This window comes from Balaenoptera physalus (genome assembly GCF_965194825.1).
Source record: "Balaenoptera physalus genome assembly, chromosome: 10".
Taxonomy (NCBI): Eukaryota; Metazoa; Chordata; class Mammalia; order Artiodactyla; family Balaenopteridae; genus Balaenoptera; species Balaenoptera physalus.
Window position 1 is genome coordinate 16,160,675 of NC_138889.1, and position 27,676 is coordinate 16,188,350.

The following is a 27,676-nucleotide window of genomic DNA, read 5'->3' on the forward strand; positions in this document are numbered from 1 at the left end:
AGGGAGACATGGATAATAATAGGCACTAAAAATCTTTATGGAATGGGAGACTGAGGACATAACTATAGCAGAAAGGTCAGTGATAGTTGACAAGTGACAAGGAAATATTTAGTTAGGGGAAACGAAATCACTGCCTTCTATACCAGGGCAGGGTTTATCTGCTTCATCTGTTCCTAAAGCAGCATGTTAATTCTGGGGGAGGATCATAAGAAATACTTGTAGACAAAAGTTTAAAAACATGTAACAAAGTAAGAGTAAAAAGAAGATAAATCTGGTGTGACTTTTCATTTACTGTTAGCAGAGTTAAGAGAATGATCACATTTAAGTATTGTGTGGACTAGAAATTTACCCTGACATCATGCACTGACATTTTTTTGGTCATTTTAACATAGCTTACTTATGTAGAACAATTTTGGCAGTATATCTTCAGTCACAGATAAGACTGTAGGTGGTGAGATCGTAGACGAGCAGTTACCTAAATTTAGTGTTTACATTTTTGATGTTTTTCACTCACTGGATTTTTATTAATATGCTGAATAGTTTATCTACTTGACCAGTCATTACGTTAAAAAGTTGTTCTTTTGGGTTTCATTGCCTTGATGTTTGAGTGTAATCTAACATTTTCATAAAGTGTTTATTTTGCATGACCTTAACAAATGTTTTAACCAATTAAAAAAGAAAGCAGGGGCTTCCCTGGTGGCGCAGTGGTTAAGAATCCGCCTGCCAATGCAGGGGACACGGGTTCGAGCCCTGGTCTGGGAAGATCCCACATGCCGCGGAGTGACTAGGCCCGTGAGCCACAATTGCTGAGCCTGCGCGTCTGGAGCCTGTGCTCCGCAACAAGAGAGGCCGCGATAGTGAAAGGCCCGCGCACCGCGATGAAGAGTGGCCCCCACTTGCCACAACTAGAGAAAGCCCTCGCACAGAAATGAAGACCCAACGCAGCCATAAATAATAAATAAATAAATAAATAAAAAAGAAAATCTTCCACCTTAAGGGATTCAAGGGCATGACTTCCCGTCTGACAGTCCAAGAGCTTTTAAAAAAAAAAAAAAAAGAAAGCAGGATGTTGTTGACATTGTATGTTGAAATGTTAACATTTTAGTACTTATAGTGTTTATCAGTCTGCAGTATTGTGTAATTAGTAATTATTTCAGGGGCGATACTTTGTTCCTTTTCACGTGAGTAGATGCAGTATAATATCACTGTATACTGTATCACTGTATTCTTCAGATTTAGAAAACAATAAAAAAGTTGCATGCTAAAAAAAAAACAAAAACAGGGCTTCCCTGGTGGCGCAGCGGTTGAGAATCTGCCTGCCAATGCAGGGGACACGGGTTCGAGCCCTGGTCTGGGAAGATCCCACATGCCGCGGAGCAACTAAGCCCGTGAGCCACAACTACTGAGCCTGCGCGTCTGGAGCCTGTGCTCCGCAAGAAGAGAGGCCGCGACAGTGAGAGGCCCGTGCACCGCGATGAAGAGTGGCCCTCGCTCACCGCAACTGGAGAAAGCCCTCGCACAGAAACGAAGACCCAACACAGCCAAAAATAAATAAATAAATAAATAAATTTAAAAAAAACAAAACAAAAACAAAACAAAAAAAACCCCACTAAGGTGTTTGGCAGTGGGTGGAATCAGAAAAACTTATTGATTTAAATAATTTTGCCTATGTTATACATTAAAAAAAAAAAAAAACTTTACCCTTTTTCTTTTCTTTTCTTTTTTTCCTTTTTTGGCTGCACCACATGGCATGTGGGATCTTAGTTCCCTGACCAGGGATTGAACCCACGGCCCCTGCAGTGGAAGCATGGAGTCTTAACCACTGGACCACCAGGGAAGTCCCCAAACGTTACACTTTTTGTAGGAAAAAAACCGGTGTATTTTACATAAAGTATACCTCCTTAAAACTGAATTTAAAACAAGAATTTACAACCTCCCCTTCAAGGCCACTGCCCTAAACCTGCTCCACTTCCTATATTCATCATCTCTGTCATTCCAGCCATCTCATTGTCACTACTCCTCTTCTCCCTCTAACAATCAACAAATCTCAGCAATCCTACCTCAGAATACCCCTCCTTTCTCTTTCTCTGCCACTGAGATCAGGCCCTCATTTTATCTTGTTAAAACTGTCTTCCTGACATAAGTTTATCTGCACTTTAGCACATCTAACGCAATGCAGCCGAAGTCGTCCTTCTAAAAATTAAATCTGGAGAGTTTCCAGTTCCACTAAAGGCAGAGTTGCTCCTAATAGACCAACCATTTCTGCAGATAAAGAACTATAGATTCTACACAAAATGTTAAAAAACACCTATCTAAAGATACTAAAGAACAAACAAAAACCAGGAGAAGATCTGACAACTGGAAGACGTGAATACCACTATTGTTTCCTGTTTTTTTAATGGCTATTCATCATTCATCTAAGGGCAAACCCCAGATAGCTCTGTGCTGATGACTAAAACTGAGATAGAAGCCTTGCAGCCTTACCAGCTCAAGAGCCAAAGGACAAAATTGGGAGCTACCATAACAGCTAGAAAATGAGGGAGAAATCCCCAAAAGATAAAAGCCACAAATGGGGAACCCCCAATTCTGCATATAAATCTATCTAAATCTCTGGATGATCCCTGAACCACGCATGCACAGAAGAGATGCCAAGGAACCCATCTACAGATAAATGAACTCAACAGAGACCACAGGTGCTGCCCACCAAACATGTATGTATGATGTTTAAGCCCAACCAAGGAAATAGCCTGACAAAACAAATTTAAAAAAACAAACAATCCACAAGATTTAATGGAGGAATACAACAGAATCCAGAGTCTCTACAATGTATTATTCACAATATCCAGGATTTAACCCAAAATTTCCAATGTACAAAGAAACAGGAAAACCAGGGTCTGCAAACTATGGTCTGTAGATCAAACCCAGGCTGCTATCTCTTTTTGTAAATAAAGTTTTATTGGAACACAGCCATGCTCATTTTGCTTACTTATTGTCTATGGTTGCTTTCATGCTACAACAGCAGAGTTGAGTAGTTGTGACAGAGACTATGTGGTCTGCAAAGCCTCAAATATTTACTATATGGCAGTTAATCTCTTCCCTCCATCCTGAGCCACTGGCAACTGATCTGCTTTCTCTCACTATAGTTTTGTCTCTTCTAGAACTTCATGTAAATAGAACCAAACAGTGCATACCTTTTGCATCTAGTTTCTTATTTAGAATAATGCTTTTGATTCTGACTCCTGGAAGAAAAAAGGCAATCAATAGAAAGGACTCCAAAGAGACCAAGATGTTGGAATTAGCAGGTAAAGATTTAAGGCATCTATTTTAACTATGCAAAAGAACATAAAGGAAAAAATATGCTCACAAGGAGTGAACAGATAAGAACTCTTCACGGAGAAATAGAAACAATAAGAAAGACTAAACTGAAATGAAAGAACTGAAAAATACAATACTGGAAATATAAAATTCAATGCATGGGCTTAATAGACTGAAAATGATATAATAAAAAGTAAACTTGAAGATACATCAATAGATATTATCCCAATATGCTGAACAGAGTAAAAAAGAATTGGAAAGAAATGAAAGAGCCTCCATGAGCTATAGGACAATGTCAAAAGTTCTAACACATGTGAAAGTGGAGTCCCAGAAGGAAAGGAGGGAATGGAATAGGAAAAATATTTGAAAATTATGTCAAAATTTCACAAATTTGGTGAAATACATAACTTTACAGAATAAGCAGCTGAGAAAACCCCAAACAGGTAAAACAGGAAGAAAGCCACACCTGGGAAAATCAAAGTCAAACTGCTGAAAACCAAGAATAGAAAATATTGAAAGAAACCATAGGGAAAAAATGACACAAAACACAGAGAGAAACAATTGTCACTGACTTCTCATCAGAAACAATAGGAGACAGTTTATATTAGAAGGATAATATAATATTTATATTATATTATCTTCAACTGAGTAAACAAATTGTTGGATAGTCACACAATGGACCACTACTCAGCATTAAAAAGGAATGAATACCGATATCTATTTTAAAAATTAATTCAATAATTAATAACCTTCCAAAACAGAAAATACCAGGCCCAGATGGGTTCACTAGTGAATTCTACCATACATTTAAGGAAGAAATTATACCAATTCTCTACAATCTTTTAGAAGACAGAAGCAGAGGAAATACTTCCTAATTCAGTCTATGAGGCCAGCACTTACCCTAATACCATAACCAGACAAAAACAAAAGAAGAAAAAACTACAGACCAATATCTTTCATGAACACAGATGCAAAAATCCTCAACAAAATATTAGCAAATCAATACAAAAAAGTATAAAAAGAATCATGACCAAGTGGGATTTACCCCAGGTATGCAAGGCTAGTTCAACATTCAAAAATGAATTAATATTATCCATCACATCAAAAGACTAAAAAAGAAAAATCAAATGATCATGTCAATAGATGTAGAAAAAGCATTTGACAAAATCCATCATCCATTAATGGTAAAAACTCTCAGTAAACTAGGAATAGAGGGATACTTTCTCAACATGGTAGACATCTACAAAACAATCTACAGTTAACATCATACTCAAGAGTGAGAAACTTGAAGCTCTCCCAAGATCAGGTACAAGGTAAAGATGTCCCCTCTCACCACCCCTTTTCAACATCATACTGGAAGTCCTTGAAAATGTAACAAAGTAAGAAAAAGAAATAAAAGGTATACAGACTGAAAAGGAAGACATAAAACTGTCTTTGTCTGCAAATGACATGATCATCCACGTATAAAATTGGAAAGAATAGACAAAAAAACCCTCCTTGAACTAATAAGTGGTTAAAGCAAGGTTGCAAGACACAAGGTTAATATACAAAGGTCAACTGCTTTCCTAAATGCTAACAACGAACAAGTAGAATTTGGGACTTCCCTGGCAGTCCAGTAGTTAAGACTGTGCATTTCCAATGCAGGGGATGTGGGTTCAATCCCTGGTCAGGGAACTAAGATCCCACATGCTACGTGGTGTGGCCAAAAAAAAAAAAAAAGAATAAGTGGAATTTGAAATTAAAAACACAATTATAATTTACACTACATACACTTAGGTATAAATCTAACAAAATATGTACAAGATCTGTATGAGGAAAAGTACAAAACTCTGATGAACAAAATCAAAGAAGAACTAAATAAATGGAAAGATATTCCATGTTCATGGACAGGAAGACTCAACACTGTCAAGATGTCAGTTCTTCCCAACTTGATCTATAGAGTCAATGCAATCCCAATCAAAACCCAGCAAGTTATTCTATGGATATCAACAAATTGATTCTAACATTTATAAGAAGAGGCAAAGGATCTAGAATAAGCAACACAATATTGAAGGAGAAGAACAAAAGTGGAAGACTGATGCTACTTGACTTCCAGACTTACTATAAAGCTATACAATCAAGACAGCGTGGTATTTGTGAAAGAATAGGCAAATAGATCAATGGAACAGAACAGAGAGCCTAGAAGTAGAACTCCATAAACATAGTCAACTGATCTTTAACAAAGAAGCAAAGATAATAAAATGGAGCAAAGAGTCTCTTCAACAAATGGTGCTAGAACTGGACATCCACATGCAAAAAAAAAAAAATGGATCTAAACACAGACCTTACACCTTTCACAAAAATTAACTGAAAATGGATCATGGACCTAAATGTAAAATGCAAAACTATAAAACTCCTAGAAGATAACATAGGAGAAAACCTAAATGAATGATATAACACCAAAGACATGATCCATGAAAGAAATACTTTATAAATTAGACTTCATTAAAATTAAAAACTTCTGGTAACTCCCTAGCAGTTCAGCGATTAGGATCCCACGCTTCCACTGCCAAGGGCCTGGGTTCAATCCCTGGTCAGGGAACTAAGATCCACAAGCCATGCAGTGAGGCCAAATAAATTAAAAAAATAAATAAAATACTTCTGCTCCGCGAAAGACAGCATCAAGAAAATCAGAAGACAAGCCACAGACTGGGAGAAAATATTTGCAAAAGACACATCTGACAAAGGAATGTTATCCAAAGGATACAAAGAGCTCTTAAAAATCAACTATAAAACAAACAATAAGGAAGTTCCCTGGTGTCCTAGTGGTTGGGATTCCAGGCTTTCACTGCCACGGCCCGGGTTCAATCCCTGGTCGGGCAATTGAGATCCTGGAGGCCACACAGTGCAGCCAAAAAAATAAGAATAAAATAAAATTAAAAATATCATCTCTCAGTTTAAAAAAAAAAAAGATTTAAAAAATGGGCCAAAGACTTTAACAGACACCTCATCAAAAAAGATATACAGATGGCAAATGAGGATATGAAAAGATGCTCCACATCATTTGTCATCAGGGAAATGCAAATTAAAACAATGAGATACCACTACATACCTATTAAAATTACCAAAATCCAGAACACTGACAACAACAAATGCTGGCGAGGATGTGGAGCAACAGGAACTCTCATTTATTTCTGTTGGGAATGCAAAGTAGTACAGCCACTCTGGAAGACAGTTTGCCAGTTTCTTACAAAACTAAACATACTCTTACCATATGATCCAGCCATCACACTTCTTGGTATCTACCTAAAGGAGTTGAAAACTTATATCCATACAAAAATTTGCACTTGTATATTTATAGCAGCTTTATTCAAATTGCCAAAACTTGGAAGCAACCAAGATATCCTTCAAAGATGAATAAATAAAAAACTGTTGTACATTCAAACAATGGAATATTATTCAATGCTAAAAAGAAATGAGCTATCAAGCCATGAAAAGACATGGAGAAACCTCAAATGCATATTACTAAGTGAAAGAAGCCAATCTGAAAGGCTACATATTGTATGATTCAACTATATAGCACTCTGGAAGAAGCAAAACTATGGAGACAATAAAAAGATCAGTTGGGGAGTGGGGGATAAATAAGCAGAGCACCAAGGATGGGCAGTGAAAAATATTCTGTATAACGATAAATATATGTCATTATACATTTGTCCAAATCATAAAGTATATAACACCAAGAGTGAACCCTAAGGTAAACTATGTACTTTGAGTGATTATGATGTGTCAATGTAGGTTCACCTTTGGTAAAAAATGTACCACTCTAGTGAGTGACATTGATAAAGGGACGGCTATGCATGTGTGGGCAGGGGGCATATGGGAAATCTCTGTACCCCCTCTCAATTTTGTTGTAAACTTCAAACTGCACTAAAAAAATTAAGTCTTTTAAAAAAAAGCAATGAACTATTGATATAGTTCACATTCATCACATCATAGATGAATCTCAAAAATGTAAGTGAAAGAAAGACACGAATGTCTAGAAAAGATAAGTGTAATCTACAGTGACAGAAAGCAGATCAGTGTTTACCTGGGAATGGTGGGGAGGAAGCACAGTGATTAAGAAGGAATACAGGGAAGATTTTAGGGTAATGGGTATGTGCTACACCTTGACTGTGTTAGTGTTTACACGTGTGATTAATTTGTCAAAACTCATCAAACTGCAACTTAAAATAAGTGCATTTTATTGCATGTAAATTATACCTAAAATTCTTTGATTTTTAAAAAAAATCTGAAGGATAATTCTAAGTTTCAACAATTAAAACTATGAAAATTTCCCAAATACTTTATCCAAGAAAATTACAACTCTTTCTAATATAGCATAATCAACAGGCATGTAGTTTGTCTTTATGATGCATGTTGCCAGTGAATTAAATAGATGTGTATTCTGGGTAGAAAAGGCCAAATTAAAATGGAATTCTAAAGAATAGTCAATGAATTAATATTCAATTCACACAGTAAAAGAGTAGACCTAAATCTAATCATATCAATAATCATATTAAATACAAATACACTAAAAGCCTCTTATTAAAAGTAAGTTTCTCAGAATAGATCAAAAAGAAAGACCCAATTATATGTTGTCTACAAAACATATAAAAATGTAGATAGGTTGAAGGTAAAAGATGGCAAAATATATACTGTGTAAAGAGTAAGCATATATAACTGCAATATCTATATTAATATTACATAAAATAAACATTAAGAGTATGAACAAGATAAAGAGAGACATTTCATAATGATAAAATGTCAATGTCAATGATGAAGAGAATTCATCAAGGATACATAACAATCATAACTGTATATGTATCTAACAACACAGCTTCAAAATATAAGAAACAAAAATTGACAGAATTAAAAAGAAAGAGAAAAAAATCTATAATCACAGAGATTTTAACATCGCCCCCTCAGCAACTGATATAACTAAATTTTTAAAATAAAAAAAATACAGAACACTGTTCCTCAATAAACGTAGACATAAAAATCCTTCAAAAATATTAGCAAGTCAAATCCAGCAATATATAAACAATAACATATCTTGCCCAAGTTGGGTGTAATCACAAGAATGGAGAATTGGTTTAACATTTGAAAATAAATCAACATAATTCACTATATTAACAGAATAAAGGAGAAAAAGCATTTGATAATTTTAACAGATGCAGAAAAACCATTTGACAAAATTAAGCATCCAATCATATTAAGAACTCTCAGAAAATCTGTTGTTTTTGTAGAAAATGATAAGCTGCTTCTTAAATATATATATGTAAGTGCAAACAACCTAGAATATCCAAAGCAATCTTGAACAAAAAGAAGACTTTGGGACTTCCCTGGTGGTGCAGTGGTTAAGAATCCGCCGGCCAATGCAGGGCACATGGGTTCAATCCCTGGTCCGGAAAGATCCCACATGCCACGGAGCAACTAAGCCCGTGCGCCACAACTACTGAGCCTGCGTGCCACAACTACTGAAGCCCTTGCGCCTAGAGCCCGTGGTCCACAACAACAGAAGCCACTGCAATGAGAAGCCCGCGTACCACAAGAAAGAGTGGCCCCCGCTCGCCGCAACCAGAGAAAGCCCGTACACAGCAATGAAGACCCAACGCAGCCAAAAATACATAAATTAATTATTTTTTTTAAAAAGTTAAGAAAAAAAAAAGCAGAAGACTTTGCATAATCTGACTTCATGACTTACTATAAAGCTATAATAATTACAACACTGTGATTTGGCATAAAGATAGGCAAATATATCAATGCAATAGATTGGTACTATACCCAGAATAAACCCACTATTTATACAAATGAGTCATACTGTCATTCGGCTTTTGGCGAAGGTGTCAAGCAACCCAGTGGGGAAAGGAAAGTCTTTTCAACAAATGGTGCCAGAACAACTGGATATCCACATGGGAAAAAATTAACTTCAACCCCTACTTCTCACCATACACAAAAATTAATCTGAGATGGATCAGAGACATAAATATTAAAGCTAAAATGATAAAGCTTCCATAAGAAAACAGAGGAGAACATCTTTGCTACTTCAGGGGAGGCAGAGGTTTCTTAGGACAGAGAATGCAATACCTATAAATGGAAACTTGATAAATTAGACATCATTGAAAGTAAATTTTCCGTTCACCAAAAGATGCAATTTTAAAATGAAAAGATAAGTCAGAGATTGGAAGAAAATTTTCACGGAACATGTAACTGACAAAAGACTTATATTTGGAATATATAAAGAGCATCTACTATACAATCATAAAAAGCCAAAACCTCAACCCCCGCAAAAAAGGTGTGTGTTGGGGGGAATATTTGACAGGACACTTCACAAAAACAGGTAAATGAATGACCACTAAGCACATGGAAAAAGTGATCAACATCATTAGTCATTAGGGAAATGCAAATTAAAACCACAATGAAATACTACTGCACAACCACTTGAATGGCAAGGATATGAAGCAACCAGAACTCTCAAACATTGTAGGTAGAGTATAAAAAGGTATATCCACTTTGGAAATATGTTTGGCCTTTTCTTATAAAACTAAACATATACCTACCCTACAACCCAGCAATTCTATTCCTAGGAATTTACCCAAGAGAAATAAAAGTATATGATCACACAAAGACTTGCACTTGAATATTCACAAAATCAAAAATCTGGAAACTGCTACCTACCATCAACAGGAAGATGGATAAACTGTGGTATATTAACAAGAGGAATACTACTCAAGAATAAAAAAGACAGCATAAAAAAATACCAAAAGCATTATGCTGAATGAAAGAAGTCTTACACAAAAGAGTACATGTTGTATGATTTCATTTATGTGACATTCTAGAACATACAGAATTAGTCTTCGATGAAAAAAGTCAGAACAGTGGTTACCCTTGGGAGTGTAAGGACAGGGAATGACAGGGAAGGTACATGAGGAATTATCTGGTTTAATGATAGTATTCTCTATATCTTGATGGGCTTTGAATTACAAGGGTATATACATTTGTCAAAACTCACTGAATGGTACAACTTAATATTTATATATTTAACTGCATATACAATTCATTACCACAAAAAAGAAAACACAAATAATATTAAAGTCTAATTAATGATATACATGTTTACAAGCTTATAGGTGAATTTACTGATGACTACATCTTACTGTAATATGCATAAAAAATAAGATGGACTGATGAATAGATAGAGGGAAAGATACTGTTAAAACAAATTTAATAGAACGTTAATTGCTGAATCTAGGTGGTGAGTGTTAGTGTACAATACTTGCAGTTTCTCTCAATGTCTGAAAATTTTCGTAATAAAATATTGGGGGAAAAATCAATCCAATAACCTAATTCCCCTACCTAAAAATTCCTATTGGTTACATTCAATAATTACCAATAGCGGGACTTCCCTGGTGGTGCAGTGATTAAGAATCCGCCTGCCAATGCAGGGAACACAGGTTCGAGCCCTGGTCCGGGAAGATCCCACATGCTGCGGAGCACCTAAGCCCGTGCACCACAACTACTGAGCCCATGTGCCACAACTACTGAAGCCTGCATGCCTACAGTCTGTGCTCCACAACAAGAGCAGCCACCGCAATGAGAAGCCTGCACACCGCAATTAAGAGTAGTCCCCGCTCGCCGCATCTAGAGAAAGCCCACACGCAGCAACAAAGACCCAGCGCAGCCAAAAAATTAATTAATTAATTAATTAATTAATTTAAAAAAATTACCAATAGCCTTTATTCAGACCTGGTTCTCATTTCCTACCCTATAGTTTCTGACGCTGTTAACCACCTTCTCCCTTTGAAACCCTATACTACTATTTTAAACTGCTTCCTTTTCCTTCTCTGATTATTCTTTTTGCCTTCTCTTCCTCTTTCTACTCCCAAACTGCAGGTGTACCTCAAAGTTCAGAACTGAGCCCTACTCTATACTTTTTCCCACAGAAAATTCACTCCTATCATTTTAACTATCACCTATATGCAACTCCAAATGAAGACATAGCATCTCTTCTGTACTCAAGTCTCCCATTTTTAATTGCCTACTAAGTATTTTAACTTGCATGTCCTGTATCATCAAAGGTATTACTTTATCCTCGAAATTTAGAACTGGTATTCTACTTCCCAATTACTGTCCATGGCGGCACAGACTTACCCAGGGTCAAAACAATGAAGTTATTTTTGACTTCTCCCTCTGTCCTAATCCTTAAAATAATCCGACACCAATCCCTCCTAAATCCGTTTCTCCCTTTTCATTCAACCACCATTAGTCTTATAATAATTCTTATAAACTCACTTTATCCTAAGAGCTTACTGGTTGATGTCCCAGCCTCTGTCTCTCCTCATAATTCATCCTGCATACGTCTAAAACACCTCCAATTATGTTTATATAACTTCTATGATTTCCCATATCTAAAAGAAACTATTACATGCTGAGCAGAAAAAGTTAAACAAGATGTGTTACTTGCCGTGGTAGCAAATCTCCAAAAATGGAGTCCTCCCAATGATCCAGGCCTCCTCCTCGTAGTCCCCTCCCACACTGAATCTGGGCTGGCCCTGTCACTCATGTTAACCAACAGAATGCCACAGTAGTAGCACTGTACTGGTCCCAGGTCTATGCCTTAAGAAAGCCTGGAAACTTCCACTTTTGTACTCTTGGGAGCCCTGAGCCACCAAGTAAGAAATCTGGCTCCTTAGCTGGAAAGACCACCTGGAGAGGAAAAAGTCCTGAGACAGCATAGAGAGATAGAGTGAAAAGGCCTAGACATCCCAGAGCCCCACCGGAACTCAGCTTTCCAGGTGTCCCTGCCAAGGCAGAAATATGAATGAAGCTATCTTGTACATTCCAGCCCCACTTGCCACATAATGGCAGCTACAGGAAGGACTACAAAGGACACTAGAAGAACCATCCATCTGAGACTCAATCAACCCAAAGAATTGAGAGAAATAATACAATATTGTTGCTGTTTTAAGACACTAAGTTTTACAGTGTTTTTTTGACAGCAATAGATAATCGAAATACCTGACCCTCAAGAAGCTGACTATATAATGTGGGAAACGTTCCAGTAAACACAAAAGACCATCAGAGGTCAGTGTTATGACAGAAGCATACACACCATGCTAGGTGAATACGGAGGAGGGTCATCTAAATTAAATGGTCAGGGTGTATGAAGGGGAGGATAAGGGGAGTATCTGGGAAAGCTTTCTAGAGCAGTTGATACAGGCTGAGTTTTAAGTGAGTTCAGGATACAACATGTAGTAGTTAGGTATAAACTAGCATGGTGGTCTGGCAGAGTGGTAAAAGATATAGCTAGGGACATAAACAGGGACTAGGTAATTGAGGGCCTCTTATATTAAACTAAAGAGTTTAAACTTTACCCTAGGAACTATGAAGGACTTTAAGCAGGGAAATGACATTATCAGATCCGTATTCTTCGACAGATTTCTTCAACAGATTTGTACTAGACCAATGAAAATGGAGGAGACTGGAGGCAAAGAACATTTAGTAGCCTGCCTCAGAATCTAGGAGAACTGATAGAAACCTGAACTAAGAGTGGCAGAGTGAATGGAGAGAAAGGGACAATTAATATTAAGAATCTACAGGACTTCGTAAAGCAGAGAGGGGCTAAGAGAGGAATTCAGAATGACTTGGTTATTCGGCTTAGTCACTGGAGGAGAGTGTGGTGTCACTTATGCAGAAGTGGGAAAAGCAAGAGGGAGCAGGATTCACACACAGGTAGTTTAGACTCAGATACAAGGACAGGAAGAAAAGATGGATGTATCTGCTGATAGGAAGCTGAAGGAAGGTTTACTCGATGGCCCCTATTTTTTCAGTGAAATAAAAGGTAAGATCATATGCTAAGACTAAGGAGAGAAATGGTGGAGACAGAAAGTTTAGAAAGAGAGGTAATAGTTAGGGACGGCCCTCAGAGGAAGAGGGAGCCCTGAGGATCCGGGTGTTTTTGAAAGTCAAATTTATTCTGGCCTCAAGACACACAGCTGTGTGATCTCCTGCAGCTGTGTGATCTCCTTATTAGAAAACCCCATTATTTCCCCAATTTTCCAATCCCTCAGCAGCCCAAGTATAAGAAGAATAGAGATGTCGGGGGGGCTGACTTGGCCCAGGACTGGAGTACTATGGAAAAATGAAAGGAAAGGAACAAGCCTCAGCAGAATTGATGGTAATGGTAAGGGAGAAATTCAAGTAATGGACCACGAGTCTAGTCTGGCTAGGGAAAGAAATGCTTCCAGGGAGCTGGAGGACTGGGAGAAAATGGAATGAAGTCAAAAAACAAGAAAGAGGACTTGATGTCAAAGAGTACATTTACTGGGAATGAGACAGAAAGCTGGAAGGACTGAAGGCTGTGGTCAAAATACAGGATGCTGCAGCAGTCTGGCTCACTGCTTTGCACCTAAGAAATACTCACTAGATTTACTGATTGCCAGACAAGCTATTAGGACTTCAAAGCATGCCAGTTAAATAAACTAGCATTTGGTGAGAAATTTCCAAAAAGAATCCTCTTGCGCCCTGTCAATTTCAATATAGCATAAACTCTTATATTACATCCAAAGTAATTCTTCCAACATTAACTCCCTTGATCTGCTATTTACCTATCACTCTATCACAAGTTCATCAGGCAAGCTCAGAGCATTTTAAAAAAGAAGATCCTTGCTTGATATTGCAGTTTCTCTGCTACTGGTCCCAACTTACCTCTGTGAATCAACTGATGATGTCTCTTAAAGCACAAGCTCACCATCTTTATTCAAGAAGAACCCCATTTGCTATTATTCTCGATGAGTCACTATTAAAGGCAGGGAGCTTAAAAAGAAGTTCAGCCCTAGAAGAGAACTAGCTTGGAAGCCTCACCTTTCTAATATCAGCAATAATCTTGAAGGATGCAAGCTGGAAACTAGACAGTGTCCCCACAAAGGCAAGACAATGTCCATTATAAAGCAGCCAAGTGTCAAGGAGAAAAAAAATCAAATACATGACTAAACTGAATATTTGGTCTTTTTTTTTTTGGTCAGTTTATGGTGTCTTCTTTAAAAATTATAATTACATTAAAAAACAGTGATTACCTTCAAACAGTAGAAAGCACTTAGCAAATTTCTATTACGTAAATTCATCTTTATATAATATCAACGTGAAATTCTCTTAATTTCCTATCCAGTAATTCAACAAATACTTGTCCAATAATTATCAGATACATAGCACTGAGCTAAGCGTAAAAGAACACAAAAGAGTAAAAAAAATTTTTAAATACATATGAAGAGGGAGAGTCCAGTCTTTATTCTCAAGAGGCTTACAAGATCAATGGCCAGCCAAGACATACACAGGTAGAAAAAAATGTAGAGTACAGTATAATACAAAAATAAGCTAAATCAGCAGAGAGCTGTATAGATGTTCTGAGGAGGGAGAGATTAGTTCAGGAAGAACTAGATAAGGAAGATTTTACAAAGGAGGTAGAATTTAACTTGAAACTTGTAAAGTGGGTAACTGAATAAGACATCTCATTTAAAAACCCCAGTATTTCCCCAATTTTCCAAGTCAGAAATATGGGCATTTCTATAACTCTTCCCTGTCCACCTATTAGTGTTACCCTTAACACCTTACAAATGGATTCACATCTCTCCTCCCCACTGCAGCACTTCAGTTTTGGCCACCATTATTCTAACACAGGCTCTGAAAGATAAGTCTCCTAACTGGTCCTCTACACTACTCCAATCTATTCTCCAACTGGCATCATCATCTATCTAAACTGCAAATCTCTATTTACAGTTGCCAAGATATGGAAGCAACCTAAGTGTCCAACAACAGATGAATGGATAAAACAGATGTGGTAATACATACATACACACACACACACACACACACACACACACACACACACACAATGGAATACTACTCAGCCATAAAAAAGAATGGAATTTTGCCATTTGCAACAACATGGATGGACCTGGAGGGCATTATGCTAAGTGAAATAAATCAGATAGAAAAACACAAATACTGTATGTCATCACTTATTATGTGGAATCTAAAAAGTGAAAAGAATGAATGAATGTAACAAAACAGAAACAGACCCACAGATATGGAGAACAAACAGGTGGCTGCCAGTGGGGAGATGGGGGGAGAGGCAAGATAGGGGTAGGGGGCTAAGAAGTACAAACTACTGTGTATAAAATAAATAAGCTGTAAGGATATAGTGTACAGCACAGGGAATACAGCCAATATTTTATAATAACTTTAAATATAATCCATAAGTATTTTAAATCACTACGTTGTACATCTGAAACTAATATATTATAAATCAACCATACTTCAATTAAAAATTTTTTAACTTAAAATAAATAAAGTGCAAATCTCATCCTTTGACTCCCCACCCCCTCCTTAAAACTCTCTAGTCTCTCACTATCAGGGAAAATCTCAAACTCCTTACACGGGATCTGAGCCTTTGTGATCAGGCTTCTGCTTCCTCCACTAGCCTCATTCCTCTCTACCTCAGGTCTCAGTTGCTAATCTCTCTCGTCTGTAGGTCCCCTGCCTGCAATGTCTTTTTCCCTATTCGTTGCCTGGCTAATTTCTCCCTATATCTACCCCAACCCCGGCAACTTTTTCTTTGAAAATTTCAAACCAACAGAAAAGTTAACAGAATAGTCCAGTGAACACATGCCCTTCATCTGGATTCACCAGCTGTTAATGCTTTTTGTCACATTTACTTTACTCCCCGCTCTGAACCACCTGAAAGTTATAGACATCATAACACTTAACCCCTAAAACTTCAGCAAGTATCTATTAAGAATAAGAACCTTCTACATAATCATACGCAAAATATTTACCATTGATACAATAAATTTTCCCAATTATTCCAAAATGTCCTTTCTTATTTATCATTTTTCCTCATTTGCTGAATCATTTTCCAAGTATCCTGCTACTTTTCACTTAGCTCTCTGACACATTAGCAAGCCAAGATTTTCTTGATAAATAAAAATGCATTTTAGTAGAATTTAAATAAAATCACAATATTCACAACTATTCTGACTTCCAAACAGGTCACATTAAGAAACTTAGAAAATTGAAACTATGACCAAATTCTATGCCCACCTTAGCCTTGCTGCAGTACCCTGAAAAGGACACAGATACATTAAATAGCCTTCCAAACAGCTTGCAATGTTACTGTTTGAAATTTGGTTTTAGTGCTGAATTTAACATAATCAAAGTAGCCTCATAGCCTAAACTGTAAAACATCAGATAAGGTAAGTGAAATAGGTGTTCGATATATATCAAAATCTTGATCATACTTGGGACCAAACAATGAGCTGCTGTTATTTCAATGTATTAATGAATCCCTGAAACACTTTTTATTAAATTTAACATAGGGTGCTAAAAAAGCTAAAATCACTAAAGGATTTTAATTTGTACACTTGTTTTTCAAATAAAAATTAGACTGAAGGAAAAGAAAGTAGAAACACAAACAGAACCGGCCCGTTATGTACAAACACACACATAAACACAGGGTTTTTATTCTTAACAGCATCATTTACCTTCTGCCCTTCTCACAAAGCTTCTCAATTTCAGCTTTCAGATCCTGCTCCTTCTGCAAAAACTCCTTCTTTTCTTTCTCTATCTTCTTCTTTGTTTCTTCTCGCTTTATTGTTACGTCCTGGATAGCCTTTAATATCTCCTAAGTCCCGCACAATTATAGTCACACACAAATAAAGAAGGAAATGAATTAGTTCTTTCGGTCTGAAGGTTACTTTCAACTATCTCAAATTAACATATTGACTTTAGTGATTTCAAATTGAATTGAAGGAATCTGGTTGATGAGTAGTCCCAAGAGCAGTCAAAAAAGTCCCAAAAGGGAGTAAGTTATAATAAAGCAGATTTCAATTCAACAGGAGAAAAGAATTTTGAACAATCACAACAGTTCAAAAATGGAATTTACTGCCTTGTGAAGCAATAAGCTCTCCATTACTGGTGCTCAAATAAAGGCTGAATGAACACCTGTCAAGACTGCTGAGAAAGGCATTCTTGCACAGGGTGGGAGTTTGCTACTTCCAACAAATATGGTCTTGTTTTGTTTTGTTATGGCTCTACTTTATTATGTGTAGGGGTTATCTTTGTTCTTTTTAAATTATTTAACTATATACATATATATTTATAATAGGAAGTCAAACAAGAAGTAAAAGTTAAGTCACCCCTAATTCACACCAATTCTACCCATAAAGTAATCAATGTTAAGCGTTTTGTTCTATGCTTTCACATCTTTCTCCATTCTTACACAAATATATGTGTACTTACGTACGTGTTTGCTTTTTTGTTTTCTTTATAATGAGGTGATTTTATATACACTATTCTGCATCTTGCTTTTGTTCACTTGACATGAGCATACTATCGATAAAACTAAAAAATAGCTGTATAACATGACATGACACGTCGAATTTAGTCAACCATTCTCTGTTAAGAGTCCATCCTGTTAAGGTTGATTTCAGTTTTCTTGTAACTACAAATAATACTACAATAAACATTCTGTATGCCTATATTTTCATACAAAAGCTTTTATTTCTGTAGAATAGACTCCTAACAATGAGACTGCTAAGTCAAGGTATATATACACTTTAAAATTTTAAGTGACAATTCCTAATATCTTTTTCTTCAGACTTTATTTATATACTTATTTACTTGTTTATTTATTTATTTAACTTTTTGGCACACTGCACGGCACGTGGGATTCTTGGTTCCCCGACCAGGAATTGAACCTGCGCCCCCTGCATTGGAAGCTTGGAGTCTTAACCACTGGACCACCAGGTAAGTCCCCCTAATATCTTTTCTGAAAAGGTCATAACAATTCACACTCCTACCAATGTCTAAAAAGAGTTCATTTTTCCTTACCTTTGACAACTTATTTCATTTTTCCCAATCTCTTGGGAAAGAGGGAGGAATGGTATCTAGTAATTTTAATGAGCATTTCACTACCTCCTATTCTTTTACTGTTTTTATTGTCTGTCTCCTCCAACTAGAATAAGCATTCAATGAAGGCAGAGACTATGTTTCGTTCACCACTAAATCTTCAGAGCGTACATCAGGAATTCAAAAAATATTTGCTATACAAATGGATCGACACTAGTAAGGCTGAATTTACTTTCATACATTTATTACCCATTTGCTTTTCCTCTTCTGTGAATTACTGTTTGTAACTGTTATGGGCAAAATAATAAGCCCTTCCCCACAAAAATGCTCATGTTCTACTCCTTGGAACCTATGTTACCTTCCATAACAAAAGAGATAGGGAGACAATCCTGGATTATCAGCGTGGGCCCAATCTAACCACAAATGGGTCTTTAAAAGCAGAGAAACTTTCCCAGTTGTGATCAGAGGAAGATGTGATTAGGGAAGAACAGTCACAGAAATGCAACGTTGCTGACTTTGAAGATGGAGACGGGGGCCACAGGTTAAGGAATGCAAACAGCCTCTAGAAGCCAGAAATGCAGGGAAATGTATTCTCCCCTAGAGTCCCCAGAAAGGAATGCAGCCCTCCTAATACCTTGATTTTAGCCCAGTGACACCCATGTTGGACTTCTGACCTACAGAACTGTAAGATAATAAATTTGTGTTGTTTTAAGCTCTAAATTCATGACAATTTGTTACAGCAGCAATGGGAAACTATTACAGTAGAAAACTATTACAATAGGAGAGTAATACAGTAATGTTTCCTGGTTTTTCTCTAGATTTTTGGCTTTTACCATGAATTTGTAGGAATCTCAGAATGTCATCTTAAACCCTTCATCAGATGTGCTATAAATATCTTCTCTCAGTCTAATATTGATCTTTTGACTGTTTTCTATATCATTTGCCATGCCAAAAATTTTAATTATATATAATTAATTTTTAAAAATCTTCTAGGTTTTCTGCCTGGGTTAAAATGACCTCTTGCAACTTAAGGTATATAAATATTCTTCTAAATTTTCTTCTGATTTAAAATTTTTTTCCAGCTTTTATATGTATATTTTTAATTTACTTAGAATTGTATTTTTAAATATAGTGTGAGACAGGAGTCTAATCAAATGACTTTCCAGGTAGGCAGTCAAACAAATATATTAAATAAATAATCCTTTCCTCTCTGAACCAAAATAGGAGTGAGAGTTTGGACAAGATGCCCTCGAAGGTTCTTGTTTATCCTTAAAATTCTATGATAACCATTAAAAAGTTAAATACTGCTTTTTTATTTCTATTAATTTGAAAACAAAATTAGAGTCTGATTAGGGACTATAGCTTTACTTATTGCCAATTTTAATATAAGCAGAATACCTGGTGATTCTTCATTTCTTCTTCTCTCCTTTGCTGAAGTTGCTTTAATTGCACTTGGAGCTGATTCTCCACTTGCCTCTGCTTGTCCAGGACCTCCTGGTAACGCTCCTTCAACAGGGTTCTCTCTGTCATCATTTTATCCTATTGGTAACAACAGATGAGAAGTTTAATTCGCCAATTTCATTGCAAGAAACATTCACCATGTCCCTGTTCAAAGCACCATGCAGGGCGCTATGGCTGCAGTGTCCAATGCTGTAGCTAAATTAATTACAATAAAAAATGTAAACATCCAGCTCCTCAGTCACCTTACCACATTCCAAGCGCTCAGTAGCTACATGTGAGTAGTGGCTACTATACTGGACAGCACAGATACAGAACACTTCCATCGTTAAAGGAAATTCTTTTGTACAATACAGTGCTAAGATGGAGGATGGCAACCTATGGCCTGTGGGCCAAATCCAGCCATCACCTGTTTTTGTTTTTTAATTTTATTTATTTATTTTATTTTTGGCTGCATTGGGTCTTCATTCCTTTGCACGGGCTTTCTCTAAGTTGTGGCGAGCGGGGGCTACTCTTCATTGCAGCACGGGGGCTTCTCATTGCGGTGTCTGCTCTTGTCGCAGAGCACAGGTTCTAGGCGCGCGGGCTTCAGTAGCTGTGGCACGCAGGCTCAGTAGTTGTGGTGCAAGGGCTGAGCTGCTCCGCGGCATGTGGGAGCTTCCTGGACCAGGGCTTGATCCCATGTCCCCTGCATTGGCAGGCAGATTCTTAACCACTGCGCCACCAGGGAAGTCCCATCGTCTATTTTTATAAGTAAATGTTTTATAGGAACACAGCCATACCCGACAGCTGGCTGGCTGCTTTCACACTACAACAGCAGAGTGGAGTGGTTACAAAAGAGCACATATAGCCCACAAAGCCTAAGATATCTACTAACTGACCCTTTATAGGCTAATTTCCCTGCAGTAGGGAATAAGAGAAATAAGGTATTTTATCTATTAAGAGGAAGAAGAACGAGAAAAAACAAAGAACAGGTCAACTACTCAAAATGCATCCAGAAACTGGACTCCTTACTGGTCATTAGCACTACAAATTGGCAGATCCACCAAAGAGTTCTGGGGCACTTGGTATTGATTGGTCAAATCGGCAAGCTCTCATATAAACAGGGAGCAGAAGTAAAGCTTCTGGGACTTCCCTGGTGGTCCAGTGGGTAAGACTCCACACTCCCAATGCAGGGGGCCTGGGTTCGATCCCTGGTTGGGGAACTAGATCCCGCATGCACGCTGCAACTAAAGCTCTCGCGTGCCGCAATGAAGACCCAGCGCAGCCAATAAATAAATAAATCAATAAAAGAGATGAAGTTTCTAAGGGTCACAGTTCAGCTCTGCCTCCCCCACATTAATAAATCAAGAAAAGTAATGATTACTTTTCAAAGGAACACTAAAACTTAGAAGGTCAATTTAAAACACATTTGGTATAAGGTAACCGGTGTAAAATTTAAACAGAGCATTAAACTGAATTTGTTCATTAGACGATAACTACTTTCAAAGAAAAGAAAGGTTTTAGAAGTGAATGGGGGAAAACTTATCACACTATGATAATAAAAAAATAAGCTCTCAAGATGGGACTTTAGCTTTGGGAGAAGCTAGTCCTTAGTCCATGTACTGAAATGTGACTAATGCTCACTAAACAGATGACACCTTAGCATCATAACTTTAAAGGGATTCTGAACCTGAGGTCTATGGATAGGTGTGTATAAAATTTTCTGAGATGAGAATTCAAAGTTTTCAAAAGATTCTGAAAGAGGACCTTAACCCAAGAAAAGTTAAAGGTTAAGAACCAACTGATGAAAACTAGTAGATTAGAGGATTCTTTTCTTCTCTCTCTACTTCCTTATGGTACCTCTCTGTCCATAATACATCTTTATAACAACACAGGATGGGGAAAAAACTCTAGTCTTCAGGGAAAGAAGTCTCAAGGTACATACTATTAGTACATACAAATGGATGGCTTAAAGGCATACAGTAAATTACTTGATAAAATTCTCATCTTAAGCCAAAGGGTTACACATTGTTACTTTGTTTCATTGATGGTGAATTGGTCCTGAGAGCCAGGAGTCACAATTTCAAATGTAGGCAGTGGGCAATTACTGTAAATGCATGAAAAGGGTAGCAAATAAAACAGGAGCAAAGTTCCCTGTACTGCCACTAAGCTTAATACCTGCCTAGTCCCAATGCCTTTTTAAAAGCATGTGGAGAGCTCATTTACAACTAAGAATGTTAACCATCTGTCATGCAATGCAAATGAAATACCATGTTCTACTGTTGTCAACTTACTATGGTGTTTTGTATTTTGGTTGTGTATTAAAATATAATCATATTGTGTTTTAAAAATAATAATAATAGGGACTTCCCTGGTGGCACAGTGGTTAAGACTCCACGCTCCCAATGCAGGGGGCCCGGTTCGATCCCTGGTTGGGGAACTAGATCCCACGTGCATGCTGCAACTGAGAGTTCGCATGCCACACCTAAGGAGCCCTGGAGCCGCAACGAAGGAGCCCACCTGCCGCAACTAAGACCTGGCGCAACCAAATTAAATAAATAAATAAATATTTTAAAAGTAATAATAATAAAAGAAATTACAGCATGTGGCCACACCACCACCCGAAAGAATACTGCCAAACAAAACACAACCCTGGGCCTCTTTTGGCCTAATGGCTTGTCAGTTTCCACCCGTTTCAGACTGATGCTAAAGCTTATCTATAACCTCTTAGTTGGCCCCTTCAATTGCTATATGGTCAACGAAACCCCGCCTTACAACTGTGGGGACCAAATAAACACTCCATGTAAAGTGCTTAGAATAAGTGCTTAAGAAAAGGTGACTTCTCCTCCTTCCCCTGGAGGTTCTCTCCTAGCCTGGTTCTCACCCAGCACATCGCCATCAGGTCTCTCATCTCTAGGATCTTTTTACTTGCCTGTTATAAATAACTCCTGAGTTGCTACTCTCTATTTAAAAGTTTTCATGTGGTTAATGTACTCCAATAACTTACTTCTTTCCATCTGCCCCTCAATTTCTTCAACTTGCACCAAATATCCACTTTCTTACCTGGCTTTCCTCTTTATTTCCACTCAATTAACATATCTTACCCTAAAGACCTCTTCTTGAACTTAGGGTGCCTTTTCTAGCGTTATCCTTCCTCTTGAAAAATGGACATTCAGATATCCACACACTTACAGGGTGGACGTTTTGCCACAAAATGCCAGGGAAAGATCAAGGGGACCACTTTAACAAATATAAATGTGAAGTTCTCTAAGTTTTAAAAACCAATTACCTGGGCTTCCCTGGTGGCGCAGTGGTTGAGAATCTGCCTGCCAATGCGGGGGACACGGGTTCGAGCCCTGGTCTGGGAAGATCCCACATGCCGCGGAGCAACTAGGCCCGTGAGCCACAGCTACTGAGCCTGCGCGTCTGGAGCTTGTGCTCCGCAACAAGAGAGGCCGCAACAGTGAGAGGCCCGTGCACCGCGATGAAGAGTGGCCCCCACTCGCTGCAACTAGAGAAAGCCCTCGCACAGAAACCCAACTTACACAGAAAACCCAACACAGCCAAAGATAAAATAAATAAATAAATATTTTTTAAAAAAATTACCTATTTTTAAGTAAAAAATAGATTTGAAAAGTGATGTTCAAAAAAAAAAAAAAAAACCAATTACCTAGGCATAAAATAGGAAGATACAACTAAACAATACATGAGAAAAAGACCTGATGGAGTATAAGTGAAAGCTCAACAGTGCGACGAGATGGCCAAAATAAGCTGATGCCAGCTTGGGAAATGGTGTCTAGAATGAGAGAGAGCACAAGAGTTCCACTGTATTGTGAAGTAATTATACTGTATGTGCATTACTACATTTAGCTCTCAGGATCACAATTTAAAAGAAACATTGAGAAGATGTAACATGTCTAGGTGAAAAAGTAACCAGGTTGAAGAAAAGACTGAAAAATAGGGGCTTCCCTGGTGGCGCAGTGGTTGAGAATCTGCCTGCCAATGCAGGGGACACAGGTTCGAGCCCTGGTCTGGGACGAGCCCACATGCCGCGGAGTGACTAGGCCCATGAGCCACAGCTACTGAGCTTGCGTGTCTGGAGCCTGTGCTCCGCAACGAGAGGCCTGCGTACCGCGATGAAGAGTGGCCCCCGCTTGCCACAACTAGAGAAAGCCCTTGCACAGAAACGAAGACCCAACACAGCCATAAATAAATAAATAAATAAATAAAATTAAAAAAAAAAAAAAGACTGAAAAATATATCATATGAAGTAAAGAAGAATGTTAAAAAAACATCTGGGGATGTTTCACCTGGAAAGGTTCAGACTTGAAGGATAAGAGGAAAAAGCATTTAAAAAGACATTTTGAATATATTTTGGGCTAACAAGTAAAGGGATTTAGATTTACTCTATGTAGCTCAAGAGAGAACTATAACAAGAAGTTTCAGTGGTTCTGTTCTCACCTCATAATAAGATCTAACAATAAGAGCTATTTTCAAAATGCAATATGCTGCTTCATGAGTAGTAAGCTTCCCACCTCTGGAGGTGATCAAGTAGAAGTTAGCTGACCATCTGTCAGGGATTTTATAAAGGAGATTCCTGCACCTTTTCCAACTGAGATGATGTGACTCTAGATCTTCTGCATTAATGGTTTCATACATGAACAACTGCAGTTTAACTACTTACCAGATTCTTTTCAATATCTTGATCTGTGTTTACCTCTGAATCAGCCGTCTTAAAGTCAGTCTATAAAGAAAGAAACAATTATATTCAGAACTGTTCAGAGACATTCTAAAAGGCAGAATTGCTCTCGTCCTTTCACCGAGAAATCTGCCACAAGGAACTGAGAAGTTAACTTTTTGCTCCTTCCCCTTATCAGCTTCATAGCAAGAGAACTGTAGTTCTGGCAAATGTCCACTGACATCCATGTAGCATGAAGCATTTACCCCACAAAATAAGCTGAACAAGACCCAACAACTGATGGAGAGACAAGCTCAAGATTCAGATAAGAATTTTGGCCCCTACAATTTACTGTGCTCATCCTTCCTGCTACAAAAAAGCACACCAGTCACTAGAAGGCAGGATACACCATACTTAAGACGTAGGTGAGAGAATTAACAAGGATTCCTTCTGCAAGGTCGAAGATAGGAAATATGAATGCTAATGACCTACACTCATCAATTACTCAGTGAAAGTGATTGTATGTAGGTCATGAAGTTCCTGGTCGTCACGATTAGACACGGGCTGTTACTTATTGAACACCAGAATGAAGTCATCACAGAGCACCGTACGAAAATAGTATAGGAGTTGCCAGTAAAAAAACGAGACAGAGTAGTTCTCCACCAACTATGAAGAAATATCTCCTGCCCTCAAAAAAAAAAAAAAATTAAAAGCCCAAATTCCGTTTTAGTAGTAGAAACTTGATACTTGACCTGGACGGCAATGTTCTGAGAAAGCTTCAGGGAAGAGCTATCCTGATCATCATCCTGATCCACTCTGACTCCTTCAACCCCATTTGCTGGAGGCACCACAGGTGGGAAATCCAAGCCTGTGTCCCTGCTCCCTTCCTTTAGGATGGAGGCTTGTGGGGCCTTCTCTTCAGGACAATTCCCGGAGGCAAGCTGCTTTGTATCGCACCCTGCCTTAAGAGACCGAGTGGCGGGGTGGAGGCTCTCCCGGAGGCGTGTGTCCCCCTCCTCTCCCGCTGTGTTGGCCACGTCCTTCAAATCAGACTGAGACCCACCGCCAGAGAGACAAAGGGCCGTGGCTATCAAGTTTTCTCCTAAAACCGCCCGGTGCGCTGCTGAAGTGTCACCTGCTGATGAACCAGGATTCTGCTCTGGGTGTTCCAAATGGGCATTTCTGTTATTCTCCTTGGTTATCGTTTGGTTACTTACACTCGACAGAGGCGAGTTCTTGTGCTTCTGTGCAGGGTCTTTGGGGCTATCAAAAACATAAGATAAAAAGTTTCTCTCTTCACCCAATCTTAAAGAGGCTTAAATATATAATACTTTCAACATACCCACTAGAAGAACAAAACTAGACTATATAAACCCCTCTAAATTACCCGAATGAAAAGGAACTTAGTTTCCACCCAGTGATTTCTATCCCACATGCAGGGAGTATGGTGTGGTGGTGAAGAATTTGGGTTCTGGAACAGTCAACAGTAAACGATCACACATAAATGACTCTGAGGAACCAAAACTTTGGTGGGAGTCAATTTTAATAATTTGGGGGGATGTAGATGAAATAGCCTACTGTTGGTTAGAATATTTCATTTAGGTACATGTACTGATTTTGTTACACATATTTTAATAAATAAAATATTAATTTAGAAATATTGTTTTACATTCCACTCTCGTTTCACAAAAATAATTTTCATTCAAATTCATTTTACAGATCTTTGACCAGAACCACCACCAGCCTTCCAGAGCATAGCATCTTCACTCCAAGTTGCCTGAAGTACAGACAATTTTGACTCCAAAATTGAAGCTGCCAGCAGAACTTTTACCCCAGATAACAAATATACACACATGTATACACTGAAATCGTTGTTTTATTGTTTGCTACAACCATTTACCATACTGCTTTTAAGAGATCTTCAAAACCTATTTACAACAACATCCAACATTCACGACTGTAAGTCTTTTACCAGGAATCATGTGTGTTAAATCCCTTTGCTATTAAAAAAATCAACAACAACTGCTTCTGTCAACTATGCCCTTAAGGACTCCAAACTAGTACTGACTGAGGCTTCAGGTCATTGTGCCTTCCTTTCCTCAATAGTACCTACTGTTCAAAATAAAACAACAGAGAGAGCACCTTGTGACATGAATATCTTTATAAATACTCTAAGCTGATTCCTTGCTGGGGGTTAAGTGGGGGGCGGGGGGGACACTTAATTATAAATATGGGCAGATACAGTACCTGGGTGTGAATCCTGACTCTGCTATTTACTGGCTGTTTAACTCTGGGCAAGTTACTTAACTTCATTTGTAAAACAGAAATAGTATTACCTACCTAATAAGATTATTGTGAGGATTACATGAGATAAAGCATCTGGTGTATTTAGTTCTGGCACACAGTAAACACTCAATAAACCTTAGCTGTTATTATTATTACTAGTAGTATGTGTCTGATTTCATTTATAAAATGAAGATCCAAGTTTATGGTTAGGTTTACTTAACATTTTTTCCCATTACTCACTTAATAACAAATAACAAATGATAAATACAAATGTAACAGATTTGTTACATTTATTAAGTACGCTGGAGTCAGACGAGCCTGGGTTCAAACCCTGACTCCAACATAGCTTGGTAACCTTAGGCAAGTTACTAACCTCTCTGTGTCTCAAGTTCTCTCACCTATAAATGGGAATAATAGCATCAGCACCTACCTGCTGAGATTGTTGAGAGAATTAAATGTGTTAACACATGTAAAGCTGCTAGCACAGTGTTATCTGTTGTATTAGGTCCTAGGTACTCTACAAAAGAGTGAGGTAGGGGACTTCCCTGGTGGCACAGTGGTTAAGAATCCACCTGCCAGTGCAGGGGACACAGGTTCAAGCCTTGGTCCAGGAAGATCCCACATGCCACGGAGCAACTAAGCCCGTGCACCACAACTACAGAGCCTGCACTCTAGAGCCAGCGAGCCACAACTACTGAGCCCGCATGCCACAACTACTGAAGCCTGCATGCCTAGAGCCCATGCTCCGCAACAAGAGAAGCCACCGCAATGAGAAGCCCGCACACTGCAATGAAGAGTAGCCCCCGCTTGCCACAACTAGAGAAAGCCCGCATGCAAAAACAAAACCCAACACAGCCATGAATAAATAAATAAATAAATATTTTTAAAAAAAGAGTTGAGGTAGGATACATAGTCAACCTAGTACAACATTATACATGACAATGTTTTAAGCACTGTAAAACACGAGGTTGGGTATTCATAATTCCTGTCCTCAAGAGTTTAGCTGGAAGGCAAAATACATACGTGAAGCAGTAA

General features: G+C 38.0%; 1 protein-coding gene across 6 annotated transcripts in view; it reads right to left on the bottom strand.

Moving 5' to 3' along the window:
- RNF214 (ring finger protein 214) overlaps positions 1-27,676 on the bottom strand; it is a 49,688-nt gene that overhangs the window by 19,763 nt on the left and 2,249 nt on the right. For 4 of the 6 annotated variants that reach the window (XM_082411083.1, XM_082411082.1, XM_082411080.1 and 1 more), the window contains exons 3-6: positions 25,108-25,618; positions 24,362-24,421; positions 19,636-19,776; positions 16,872-17,011 (exon numbers count right to left, since the gene is read on the bottom strand). In XM_082411083.1, coding sequence (XP_082267209.1) covers positions 16,872-17,011; positions 19,636-19,776; positions 24,362-24,421; positions 25,108-25,618 — 852 coding nt within the window. The remainder of the gene's footprint in view (positions 1-16,871; positions 17,012-19,635; positions 19,777-24,361; positions 24,422-25,107; positions 25,619-27,676) is intronic. The other 2 variants (XM_082411085.1, XM_082411084.1) reach the window with 1 other exon arrangement.